Here is a 14,099-nt window from a genome sequence, read left to right as displayed (position 1 = left end):
TTTTATAACATATTTCAAGAGTTATCCCTAAGTCATACTGATTTTTAAGACCAAACAGAAGAAATACAAAATCGTCCATTTTTTCCACTGTTATCATTTCCAACTTACTGAATGTATTAATTATCATGCCTAGCTGAGATCACTGCAAAATCCTCGTAACATCGGAACAATATTTATCATAACCATGCAAATAATGGGTAAAAGTGTACAATGCCAAACCAATTGTTTTAAAAAGACTTGTGGAATGCCAAGTCTTCAAAAAAAAAAAATCAAGGAGAAAGACTTTAAAAGTCAAGTCATGCCAGATATATCAGCAAATATCAGAAGAAAATTTTGATCAACTTTTCAAACTGTTCTTCACAGTGCTTTCTCATTTTAACCTCTCCTCCAGCCAAAAATGTTTTCTGAGCTTTATATTCTATAGTCTGTGTTATGAAAACAATAGAGTTATATTTTGCTAAACACTCCCTCACCACCCAAGAATTTGACAAACTCCCCTTGGGGAACAGAGACTCTATTTCCACCCTCTGAGGGACCATAAAATGTGAAAAAAGTCTACAAACGGGAACGATTCCACAAAGAGTGTCTAGAGCTATAAACCAATAGCCAGACTTTGTCTTTGATGCTTATATTCCCTGGAAAAGGTAGTACTACTCATTGGTCTCTTCAAATTTATACACATCTTCTTCTTAGAACAACTTTGATCATATGATGATATGAATAACTAAACTACCCCTTCTAGACACTGACTAAATTAATAGCATCACATGGAGTCATTTTAATAACTACTTAAAAAGATCATCTTCAATAAATTTCTCCTTAAATTCTAGAGAAAGGGAACAGTGAATATTCTGACATGAAGAAAAAGATCCTTTTTGTTTATTCAAACTTGGCCTAAGTTTAGATAAATAGATTTAGCCATGTATCATAATTCAAAGGCAAAAATGTGTTTAAATGTCAGGCATAAGTGAGTAAAGTATAAATAAACTGTCTACATATGACGAGGAATTGTCTTTGTGTTCCCACCTTTCAAAGGCAAGTCCAAACATAAAGAACCTGGAAAGACTTCACCCATCAGAAGAAACAATGAATAAAAAAGAGATTGAGATTAGCAGAGAGATTAGCTACACACAAGGGCGTATCTTGGAGGCAGGTACAAATTATCAAGAAAGGCCCAATTTATATTTTCATTTCAACATTATTTTCTCATATTACAATATAACGCCATCCACTGCCAACATCATCACTATGCCTGCACTATAATACCATCAGTCCCTTCAGATCCATACGCAACTGACTTGTCTGGTTTGCCTCCATAGAGATCTGAATTGTGAAATAATTCTTTTGTGCTTGGGTTCTTCCTTTCTGACTCACATTCTACAGGATGCCTTTACCAACGTGGGATTCCATACCAATATCTCCCTTCTCCCACAAACAAACAAATAACAAACAAACAAACAGACAAGAAACCTACTCTAATTCCAAAAACCAGACCAATGTGTCACTTTCCAAGGCTTTGCTGCTTTAAATGTCTTGTCTCATGTCTTCTTCGAGCAGCTTCCACTCAGTTTCCATTAATTCTCCACAAAGCAGATAGAGTGTAAGAGAAGCCAGGATCTTGGCCTCCCTAAGGGACAAATCTACAACCTCCATCAATAATGAATTTCACCAACGCTTCCCAAGAGGAAGAGGGTACAATTAAAAAGGTTATAAGTCCTTGCACTACTAGAACCTAAGGGCATCCGTGAATGAAACTGGCTTAAGCCCAATTAGAGGAATCAGTACATTTGTCTTCTCTTGGAACAACCCTGCTCTTACGGTTCCCATCAATTCAGTATAAATCTGACTGATCTTATCCAAGAAGTTAATAGAAAATTGCTCACAGTGGGCGACTGCCACCTCAGTTTCCAAGCAGAGACAGATGGAATTTCCCAGATGGTTTGTCACTGGAAAGAGCGATGCTGGATGAGACTTCACAGAAAGCATGGTAGAGCAGAACACCTTCTTGGCCTTCACCCATGTCATAGTGAGGGATCTAAAACTGATTCCACTGTAAACAAATCGTAATTGCCTCAAAGGGCTCAACACGTCAGCCTCCCGAACTGTTTCAGGGGTTGCAAATCTTACACTGAAATTAGTCAATATTTATCAAGAAACCATCATGGGTATATCTCCTTATTGGGTAAAAACTGAGGAAATGTGTAGTTATCCTTCCCTGCTGCATCTCACACTCAATTGAGTTTAAGAATACACATAAATATAAAAACAAACAAAAAACAGACACAAGATAGTATTAACTGGTAATGGTATTGCTAAGTTGGGCAGATGAAGGAAGATTCCTGAGGAAACAAAAGAAATGGGTACGAAGACTCAGGGAAAATGCAAGGATCTTGAATAAAGAGATGGGCATCATTCACGAATACTAGAGAAAAGTTAAAGGGAAGAACTGATTTACTAATTCTTTAAGGTTATTTATTGGGCCTGTGCTCGAAGTCAGACATTGCTCTAGGAAGGATGGATGCAAAGATAAAAGACAAGAAGCATATAGTCTGCAGGGGAGACAGACAAGTAAACAGACACAATTATGTGATAAATGCTTTTATCCTAGTAAAGCTACAGCATCATGGGAACACTTGAGGAGTCTATATCTATCCTAGACTTTAAGTGAAGTAAGTCTACTTGAGCTGAGTCTTTAAGTAAGAATTGGGGGTCAGTGGGATAAAGAGGGGTGGGGGCAGAACATAGGGTTTTCCAGGATGATGAATAGTGTGGCCAAATACATAGAGATGGTCTATTCTCTCGTGCCCTTTAAGATAATTTTAAGCACAAAGAGTGACACTATTTTTGTTTTTAGGACACACTGTGATTTGGATAAAGGAAAAGGAGACAAGAGGGAAGGCAGGAAGAAAAGTAGAAGAATATGATGATAATCAGGAAGAAAAGATGGAGATTTCAACTAAAGCAGTGATAGCAGGAACAGAGAAGAGAGCAGATTAGAGGAAATCAGAAGTTATAGTACCTGGTTTCTGGAAGTGAAAACGAGAATCCTGAAAGATGAAAAAAAAAGCAAGGGTAGTAGTTATAGGCAATAAAGCAGAGGGATGTGTGCCCATGCACTCGTATGTGCGTGAATATGTGGATAAATGAACATTTGAGTTTTAAGACAAGGAGAGGTAGGAATGGAGAAAAAAAAACAAAGAATAATGTCTAGAATGAACTTCTTGCAAGGCAGGAAAGGAGATGCAGAGACATAGGATCAAAGGTGACTCCAAGTCGAAAGTCAGGGAGAAGACTAGAGAGGCAATCTGTGGAAACAGTACTAAACTCTCCTTGTGACTATTTAGTTGGAGCAAGTCAGGAAAGGCTTACAAAACAGTTGAAATGTGCTATTAGAGAAAGGGTAAAAAGCCAAGGTTAGAGATTTTTTAATTTAAATGTCATTTGTAAATTAGTAGCTGAAGCTTTGCAAGTGGATAAGCTCCCTGAGGCACTGGGAACAGAGGGAGAAGAGAAGAAAGGCCAGAGTGTTTTGGGAACCACGCACAGTTAAATTCAAAAGAGCCAAGACCCAGAGAGATATGAGAAGTAGGAAAGTATGGTAGTCCTGAGCCTAGATTAGAATGAATATTAAAAAGGAAGAGATCTTTCCCAATGTCAACATCAATGAAAAGAAATGTTAAGGCGCAACAAAGAGTCATGCCTCACCAAATTATAAATTATATCATTGAGATGGTGGAGATTGGAGGAAATGGGTGGGGTCCATCAGAATGCTCATGGTAAGGAAAGTCAGATTTTTATTTTAAAGAGTATGTGTTGAATATCTATTATGTGCCAGAGGCAGAGGTCTAAAACGGAATAAAAATTTTAAAAGAAATCTATGTTCTCTAGAATCTCAACAATAATTTGGATATTACTTTCAAATCGACGTCATTATTATATTTTAGAGGGTGAGGTTTCCCCAGAACTTACCATGAAATTGACTCGAGTGCAAGTAGTCCATTGGGTAGGCAATCTCACAAAATTTCAGTAGAGGTATGGAGAAACAGGAAAGAGAAGGAAGGTCATAAAGAATGCATTATAAAGCCAACGGGAGCTCAGTTCCACTGGCAAACTCTAACCGCTTCTCAGAGCCTAAAGGAGAGGCAAGGAGACGGGGGTATCTATCCACCAGCTTCTGTCTCTCATTGGTTATCAGTCCTGGAAATATTAGTTCTCCAGCACATCTAGTTTGCCTGACTTGCTGTGAATTTGCTCCTGAGGTTGGGAAAAAAGTCCTCTAATAGAAAGTCACAGATACTTCCAGTAAGCAGCCTTTGACTACACAGATAAATGCTAGAGACATATGGGTAGGGGCGTACTTGCTACAGGGTGTGTACAACACGAGGCTTGAAGACTTTGGCAATGAATGGGATCAGAGATTGGTACTGAACTAGAAGTTCAGTTAGAACTAGACATAGTTAGACATAGTTAGGGCTAGAAGGAGAGAAACAGAGACATCTAAAAATTCTGATATTTTCCTATGATATCGAACAGGAACCTCTAATTCTTTCCCCAACCACGTTTTAACGATGATAACGATCTTAAAAAGCTTAAGGTACAATTTAACACCTGTATTATTTGATTATTAAGGCAATGAAATGCTGTCTATAGTACCCTTTATATGCATATTTCCCATTTGTAGAACTGAATGTCACAAACATCCTATGAGAAAATAAGACAATCTCTCCTGATTGAGCAGGATCAATAAAATGAGACTTCTCTATCAGACTTCACTTATTGAATTTAACAGGTTGTGAGGAATTTAGTATTAAGTAGTAAGTAATGTGGGACTTTCTATTTATGTTCTATTTAATAAAGTATGCATGTTGTATAATTCCAGCAGTTGGCTGAATTAGACTAGTTAGCTACTGACAGCTGATATATTCAGAAGCAAGGAAGGGCAAATGTCACTGAAATTAAAGACATCCAATCTTCTAAACAGTCATTGTTGTTTGACACTTATTAGGCCCTCATTATGTGCTAGCATATGATTTAGCATATTGCAAAGATCTTTGGAGAAAACGGAGGAAACGTCAAAGGTACAACATGTAAATACAGAAATTCTAAAATACCCCCAAAACAGATATTGATCATAATTTAAAGTGATTTTTAAAACAGCTTCCTTGTCAGTAGTCCTCTGAATGAAACTGCAAGACTTTTAAAAAAGTTAAGTTTGTGTTACCGTGATAGCATTTAATGTAAGTTATTCCTTGGCACAGAGGTGGGATGTTGGAGAGAAGGCTAGGCTTGCCCACTGGCTAACAGTCCATTCAGGGGTGCACAATTATATCCAAAAAATCTGAAACAATACATGGTAGTCCTTTGGAGGCTATGATGCTTAATTTTATGTGACAACTCGGAAGGTGTTAACTTAAAAAAATTTTTTTTAATGTTTATTATTTATTTTTGACAGAGACACAGACAAAGACAGAGACAGAGCAAGCAGGGGAGGGGCAGAGAGAGAGGGAGACACAGAATCCGAAGCAGAATCTGAGCTGGCAGCACAGAGCATGACATGGGGCTTGATCTTACAAACTGCACAATCATGACCTGAGCCGAAGTCGGACGCTTAACTGAGCGTCCCAGTTCAGTACTGAGCCACCCAGGCACCCCATGGAAGGTGTGTTAGATGAGACTAACATTTGAATCAGTGAACTTTGGATAAAGCAGATTGCTCTCTGTAATGCAGGTGGGTCTCATCTAACCAGGTGAAGGCCTGAAAAGAACAAAAAGACTGACCTCTCCAAGCAACAAACTTCATCTGTACCATTGGTTCTCCTGGGTCTTTGCCTACTGGTCTTTGGTCTGGAACCTGCACCATTGTTTCTCTCAGGGCTCCAGCCACTGGCCCACACTGAAGATTTTTGACTGGCCAGTCTCCATAAGCCAATTCCTTATAGTTAATATCCTCTTTCCCTCTCCTCTCTCTCTGACCTGTATCTGGTGCAATGAATGTAGTAACTACATGTTGTTGCTGCTATTATTAAATCATGAAATGATACATGACGTATCAAACAAGATAATGGGGTGTGGGCAAAAGATTATTTATTTCTATGTTCAGTGTGTTACATAATTCCCAGAATAACTTTTCGTCAAATCAATTTGTTTGGCGTTTCAATACAGCCTGTATTTCTTGAAATGTGCTCTATACACCCAAATGCCTGGTCTGCAAAGGCTTCCTGCAGAAGGTGGCATATTGCTAATGCACTTCAAGATGGGAACTTGAAAGATATAAAAAGGATTTGACATCTGGCATGGTGACTCAATTAATTACTGTGTTGGATTAATTAGTGTGCTGAATCTCCTGAGCCAACACCATGAGTCTGAGCAGACTTACATTACACTGGTTGGCAAATAAGCACTGTAGGAGGGTGCTACTTCCAAATTTGATTCAAGGTTGGGTAAGGAAGGGTTAGGAGGCTATATATTTTATGATAAGGAAAATTTATCTTTAGGACATAAAATACAAGTGAAAGTACTGCCCAAATTATCGAGGTAATGAAATCTCAGGAGCCTTTGAATTAACTCATAATTGTGCCAGTAGTCTATCAATTACCATAACAAATATTTTGCCTAAAGTAAGAAAAAAAACATTGTGTATTTTCTCCAGAGTTTTTAAAATAAATTTAGAATATGTGTAAGGAAATCCCAAACATTTTTATCATGTTCAAATCATGTTACACAGGCTCTTGAGCAGACAGTGTGGCATGGTCTTTAAGAATACAGATGTTGGGGCGCCTGGGTGGCGCAGTAGGTTAAGCGTCCGACTTCAGCCAGGTCACGATCTCACAGTCTGTGGGTTCGAGCCCCGCGTCGGGCTCTGGGCTGATGGCTCAGAGCTTGGAGCCTGTTTCTGATTCTGTGTCTCCCTCTCTCTCTGCCCCTCCCCCGCTCATGCTCTGTCTCTCTCTGTCCCAAAAATAAATAAAAAACGTTGAAAAAAAAATTAAAAAAAAAAAAGAATACAGATGCTGGGGGCGCCTGGGTGGCTCAGTCGGTTAAGCGTCCGACTTCGGCTCAGGTCAGGATTTTGCGGTCTGTGAGGTTGAGCCCCACATCGGGCTCTGTGCTGACGGCTCAGAGCCTGAAGCCTACTTCAGATTCTGTGTTCCCCTCTCTCTGTGCTCCTTCCCTGCTCACGTTCTGTCTCTCTCTCTCTCTCAAAAATAAATACCCATTTGGGGCGCCTGGGTGGCGCAGTCGGTTAAGCGTCCGACTTCAGCCAGGTCACGATCTCGCAGTCCGTGAGTTTGAGCCCCGCATCGGGCACTGGGCTGATGGCTCCGAGCCTGGAGCCTGTTTCCGATTCTGTGTCTCCCTCTCTCTCTGCCCCTTCCCCGTTCATGCTCTGTCTCTCTCTGTCCCCCCCAAAAAATAAGTAAACGTTGGAAAAAAGAAATTAAAAAAAATAATAATAATAAATAAATAAATACCCATTTAAAAACAATTGTTTTAAATACAGATGCTGGAATCAAAAGGTCTATGCCTTTATTTTCTTATCTAATTTTAAACAGACACAAATTCAGGTTTGTTTTGAGGATTAACTGAGTGAATCCCTTTCAAATTCTCTATACGGTGGCTAGAAAAGAATGCGTATGCGGTATATGTTAGCTCATGATTCTACAGTAGGAACAGTAGCACCCAAAGTGGTACCAGGAGTATTTAGTGACTTAAAATTAGAAGTAAATTTTGGAAAGAAATGCTATCACAAAAGGAAAGTCTTTTAAGGTATACTTTGGCAAAGCAACTAAGGTTTTAAATAGAGAAAATTACGATAGTTTCAGGAAATAGCATGAATCAAATATTGAAACCCTAAGGCAAAAAAATAAAACCAGACTATTAAGATTATTTTCTATAAAAAAACTACTACCCACTACTGGTTTTTGATACCCTGAAGAGTATTCATAGTCTCAAAATAATATCAAATAGTATCAATGGTATCAAAAGTTCTTCATATCTATAAGCTGAACCCTTTAAAAATATTAAACATGCCATAAAATAGCCTTATAATGGTACAAGAATATTTAAAAAACATCTGTCCAAAAAATAGGACATTATTTCATTGAAATTAACCTTTCGCAAATAGGTTTATTTTTCACCCAAAATGTAGCAAATGCTAAAAATGTATAATTGTACCATCCCACATATATAAAAAGATAATTATATAAAGATCAAAAACTGAATTTTCATATAGATATTATTTTGATATAGTAAAAGGAAAACATTTCTCTTTTACTTCAATGACAGGTGCTACTTCAGTGGCAGTACACTTTTGAAGAAATATCAGAGAAATAACTAAAGGTTGTGTTGGGGATGGATATGCAGTGATAAATAAGTATCTTATTGCCGAAAACATTTTTTAAGCGAGAGAACCAATAGAAACTTCCAGACAAAATGGGTTTAGAGTAGTATTTAACTCAACCCTTGATGGTTAGACAATCTTTGTCTTGCCTTTGCTCGGAAATCAGTATGGTAAATATTGTTCTCTCAATGGAATCAATAGACCAGTCTATTAACAACTCAACCAACCAACGCCTGCGGTGTCTGTGGGGCCACATCGCAAAGCCTTTTTGAAGTGGGTAAACTGGACTACTAGGAATTAAGTTGCCCACATGATCAAGTATTTAGCTTAACCTATCAACTTGTTCAGTTCTTAAATACATGTAAAATCACCGACTTCATCCTTTTATGGATAAATATGTGGATTTAGGAAGTAAAAATCACACCCTAGAATCTCCCATGTTGTTTAAAAGTTTGGTGACACAAATATTTCCTATTTATTCCAATCATTACTTTTGGTTGAACCAATAACCTCTGTGTCATCCAATAGGCACTGAATAAGCGGAGATCCACACATACCAGTTTCTTTCATGTAATAACTTGAAGGAGAAATTTCTTTCGTGTAACAAATTGGAGAAGGGCTGCAGTGTTGCTGAGTTCAGTACATTTGTCAAAACCCCTCTGGGAGTTTTTATGGCCCCACAGGGTAGACAGAGTCATTTGGCAGCCGTGAGACTCTTCTCATATAAGTGGCTTTTAGGAAGAATGTCATTCGTATATATAACTTGTGGAACTCCTAAATAATATAAAACATTTGTTTCCCCAAGTTTTATCACTTGTATCATCACTTAAATAGGAGAGGTCCCAATGTCTGTACCCTGGAACCTGTGAATGTTACATCATATGGCAAAAGGGAATTAAGGAAGCCGATGGAATTAAAGTCGCTCATCAGCTGCCCTTAAAAGAGGATGATTATCCTAGATTTACCCAGATGGGCCCACTATAATCACAGGTGTTCTTAAATGTGGATGTGAGGAAGACTCAATCAGCCACCGTTGGCTTTGTAGACGGCAGGGGGCCTTGAGCCAAGAGCTGTGGATGGTCTTGAGAAGCTGGAAAAGTGAAGGAAACAGAGTCACCCTAGGAGACTCCAGAGACGGACTCAGTGCTGCAGATGTTTAGTTTTAGCCCATCAGACCTTAGACCGGCACAACTGCAAGGTGATGTATTTGAGCTGTTTCCAAGCCACAAAGTTTGTGGTAGGTAATTTGCTACAGCAGCAATGGGAAAACTAAACTATCCAATTAAGAAATGAAGTTTAAATGTACCACGTATTCCATCTTTCCACTACTTTTTAACACAGGAGTTAATCGACTATCCGTATAATCTTACCTAGAGGTAGATTTTACAGAGATTTTACAAAAATGCTAACAGAAATTATGACGCTAATCATTCATCGTTGCTCTAAAAGGTACAAATAGTATTACCGAGGAATAACAAGGTTGTTCATTTCTTGTTCTTCATGTAAACCTGTAATGTATGACAATTAATTTGTGTCATCTTAAAAATAAAAGCATTTGTATATATTATTAAGTGTGAGTAGTATTAGTCTGGCTAAGCAGATAAAGCAACAACCTTATAAATTACCTTACTAAACAACCATTTGGTATGATTAACCTGTTTCCTTCTAAATTCTGCGTATATTACTGTCAGAGACAAACCACTTGGAAAGTCTCCAAGTTTTGTGGGCCATGAAAAAGAAAAAACAAACTGTTATTTTTAGCGATTTCCCTGGGAAGCAAGCAGAGATAATTTCTGAGCTATGACAAAATACTGAGTCAACCATCTCAGAACATCCACATACCAAGGAATTATTATTCAGGTCCATCTTCCCAGCAAATGGCCCCCAGGTTGTTCCCACAGGAAGTTGCTGCCGACTCTGGATTTTTCGTTCCCCGTCTTTCTGAAATACCTCCAGCTCTCCTGCAGACAATAAAAACAAGAGGTGTTTAGAGTACCTTCACGTGTGTTTTACCCACACGTTTTACTCTTTTTTGGGTGTTTGCTTTACACACACAACATTCTCGGGATTCATATAAAGGCAATTAATTATGCTTGTCTGAAAACCAACTGATCTCGTTATCCTGAGAGGAAAATAAAACTTGTCCTTATAATTGTATTCAGATTTAGTCCAATTTCTTTCTTGCACCTTTTTCACACACATCATCTACAGAAGTGAATTCTATTTAGTAAGTCCTTAAGAACCTGTAATAATAACACTCTTCCAAAAGCAGTGCTGTGATGCCAAAACGGATAGACAAGAAACATTAGGACAATGGCTTAGAGTTAACATTCTTATATTTGCTCACGAATGTAACTAAAAATTATAATTAAAGATATACACCTTACACAATACTTTTATTATAGTTATTCAAGACTCGTGGTGAGCAACATCTGGAGAGTCTCTGGAAGTATGTGGTAGTTTTTTCAAGGTACTACTAATTTCAGGGGCTAAAATATTTACACGTACAAAAAGTAGAGATGTATGTTTTCCCAAATTAAAAGAATGTTTAATCAAATTCATTTTTCTTTTATATTTGGTATTTGATGTAGATTCTGTCACCAGAAGAGTTTGGAAAAAAAAAAAAAAACCTTATGAAACAGCCAGTTTAGGGTGGTCTCCCTCCTTTCATTCCCTCCAAATTATTACATTGGATCATTAAAAGGAAACAGGAAGTGAAGATAGTATACACGTTAGCATAAAGTAGGAATTCATCAAATGCTCACTTAAATAATAAATGAATAAGGGGCGCCTGGGTGTCTCAGTTGGTTAAGTGTCTGACTTCAGCTCAGGTCACGATCTTCTGGTTGACGAGTTTGAGCCCTGCGTTGGGCTCTGTGCTGACAGCTCGGAGCTTGGAGCCTGGCTCGGATTATGTGTCTCCCTCTCTCTGTCCCTCCCCTGCTCATGCTCTGTCTGTCTCACTCTCAAACATAAATAAACATTAAAAAAATTAAGAAATAAAATAAAGAAATAAGTGAATTAATTAAAAAAAAAAAACTAACTGAAGGCTTCAAATCTTCAAAGAATGGCCATCAGCCTAAAAAGTCTTTGGGATAATCAAACAAAATCTCAATCATGATTTGGAGAATTGGAATCTTTCTCTTTAAATAATTAAATCTATGATATTTATGTTCTGATAGTATCACTATACCATATTATCATAGCAAAAGCTTTGTATTTTAAAATATTAATCTTAATAATACAATGTATTAGTTCTTTTTATTGGTATTTCTTCTCAACCTGCTGAAGAGCAGACATTAAAGCGGGAACGAATGGATGAATAAGAAGTATAAATGGAAACCCATATACCACAGATAGCTGAGAAAAGTTCTAAATAAAATAGAATGTATTCAGTAATTACATTTTCTAAGCGATACATAAGTTATGGTAGGTAATTTAGCATAAATGTTTTGTCTTACTCTGGCCTTAATTTCTGTTCAAGTCAGTAACTGTCTTTAAATATGTAGATTTAATCTTGATGTTTTTAAAAGCAATACCATCCACCTGAGTTCAGTTAGATCTTTCCTTTACTTCTTGGCATTTGTGTCACCTCTGTTTAATAGTTAAAATACCAGACATTACTTTTCATGTTTCTATTATTGCTTGAATCCTGAAAACCAAAGTCAAAGTTATGTAAACCACAACCAGCTAAAATTTTGAGTAATGTTGACATTGTGTCCATTATGAAATACAAATTTATCTGTATCAGGACAATGAAAATGCAATGGAAATAACAATTCCATGTTCACGGTAAAAAATGTCACTTCAAGAACTACACCATTCTCCCTACTTCTCATGCTCCCTTCCTCTCCCACTTGCCAAATACACGAAAAATGGAAGAACTCATTAAACTCATTGAACTGAGACAGCACCACTCCCCTCCAGTTTGTTTTTCACTCTGATGTATCAGTAGCTAAAGATGATCAGTAATGAGGAAAATGGACCCCAAAAAGATTCAATGAGTTGAGCTTCTGAAATATAGCTTTATAAATAAGATATTTACAATAAATAATATATGCTTAAGTATCAAGTCCAGAGTCCAGGGAATATGGAACAATAATTTGTTTTCTCTTTGTGGAATAACAAACCCATTTCTGAGATTTTTCCCCTGAAAACGTTTTGCATCCTTGTACAATCTTTTTGATTAGTACATTGGAAGCAGAGCGCTTATACCCCAAATTTTCAGAGGCAGAGCCTAGCTAATAATCCAATATGATGTCAAAAAGGACTCAGTGGGAAATGTCCCACAATGTGTGCCTTCATATTCAAATGTGATAATATAGTGATTTACATCTTTAAGATTTTATTCTACTTGAAAAGAGACTGTTTAATTTCTATCTGATAGTTCTTTGAATTTTCCAATGATATTTAAGTTTTAAGCAATTTCTTTATAACTTATTATTTAAAGATAAAATACATTTCAATCCCTCAGCTAAACACTGGTTAAGAATGTTCTTTTCTACATAAAAATGATGCCCAAATAATTTGCTTGTTTTTACACACTTAAAAAAAAAAAACAGTCATGTCACATTTAAGTGATACCAGAGAAATCTGAGGATCTTTGAAAACCTTTTTAAAAAGTAATTCATTCTCTCTTTCTGCCACTGACATTTTTCATTTGAAAAGGGTTCAGGCTCAGTCAAACAGTGACTTCTTATCTATACCTGTGGATTTACAAGTAGCTCTGTCTTTTAATGGATTAAGAACTACAAACTTAGGGCAGATCATAAAGTGATACCCAAATATCTCCAAAGTTCTTGAGGTGTCTTTGACTCTGCATTAGAATTTTAAGCAAACCAAAACTACTTTTACGAGCTCTTAAACATGGCCATAACAAAAAGTCCAGTAACTGTTCAAGCTAACAAGTCAATCTTTTCAACTTTATTAGGCAAACAGGCATATCCCAGTCTCCTTTCTTGCTTATCAAGAAGTTATTTTGAGGTTTAGGAAAATCCATTCTGTTGCTGAAGTAGTTAAATAAAAATATCCATTTATTCACTAGAAAACTGCAAACACATTGACAATAATTAGCATTTGAACACTACCAAAGCTACATAGGTTAATGATAGCAAGAGAAGACATTGTATAAATGGAAATTATATTTAATTTAACTTAGATGTTGTTTGACAATATAATATTTAAATTCTTTTTGAAGATAAATAAGTGTCATGAAATAGAGGAGACATTATCACACCAAAAATAAGATTACTTTTAGTCAACTCTATCCAACAATCAACTAAACAGCCTTGAAGAAGAGATGTCTTTTCCGAGTCTTGGCTTTGTCATTGGTAAAGAGGGTTTTGCACTCACTTGCTAGTTGGTAAGGTGCTCCTGATACCATGATTTTCTTTCCCCAGATATTATATATCATGACAGGTAGAAAGAACCCTGGTATGGTGAGTCAAAGTGCCAGGTCCAACAGCTTATCATAAAAAATGGATGTTTGACTTAAAAAGGACAGATATTTCAAAATCAGAAAGCAAAGCTCCAATTCTTGTTTGATTTGTTTATTCATTCTTTTTTGCCTCCATACATTAACTTATTCATTCTTTGATTCCACTAATTTATTTGGTGTCAGACTGTGGGTTATGCCCAAGCATAAAGCAACAAACAAGACAAGCCTGGACCTTGGGCAAATTTCAGGAAATGTAATCCATTCACAAGGCTTGGGAAGTAGACACCATAGAACCTATTGACTATTCAGATTTTAGGAGTT

The 14,099-nt window shown here is 37.0% G+C and overlaps 1 protein-coding gene across 2 annotated transcripts in view; it reads right to left on the bottom strand.

Moving 5' to 3' along the window:
• Positions 1 to 14,099, bottom strand: part of ZFPM2 (zinc finger protein, FOG family member 2) — a 473,449-nt gene that overhangs the window by 226,387 nt on the left and 232,963 nt on the right. For both annotated transcript variants that reach the window (XM_047842962.1, XM_047842963.1), the window contains one exon: positions 10,184 to 10,302. In XM_047842962.1, the coding sequence (XP_047698918.1) occupies positions 10,184 to 10,302 (119 nt within the window). The remainder of the gene's footprint in view (positions 1 to 10,183; positions 10,303 to 14,099) is intronic.

Source organism: Prionailurus viverrinus, chromosome F2, assembly GCF_022837055.1.
Source record: "Prionailurus viverrinus isolate Anna chromosome F2, UM_Priviv_1.0, whole genome shotgun sequence".
Taxonomy (NCBI): domain Eukaryota; kingdom Metazoa; phylum Chordata; class Mammalia; order Carnivora; family Felidae; genus Prionailurus; species Prionailurus viverrinus.
This window is presented reverse-complemented; position numbering and strand designations above follow the sequence as displayed.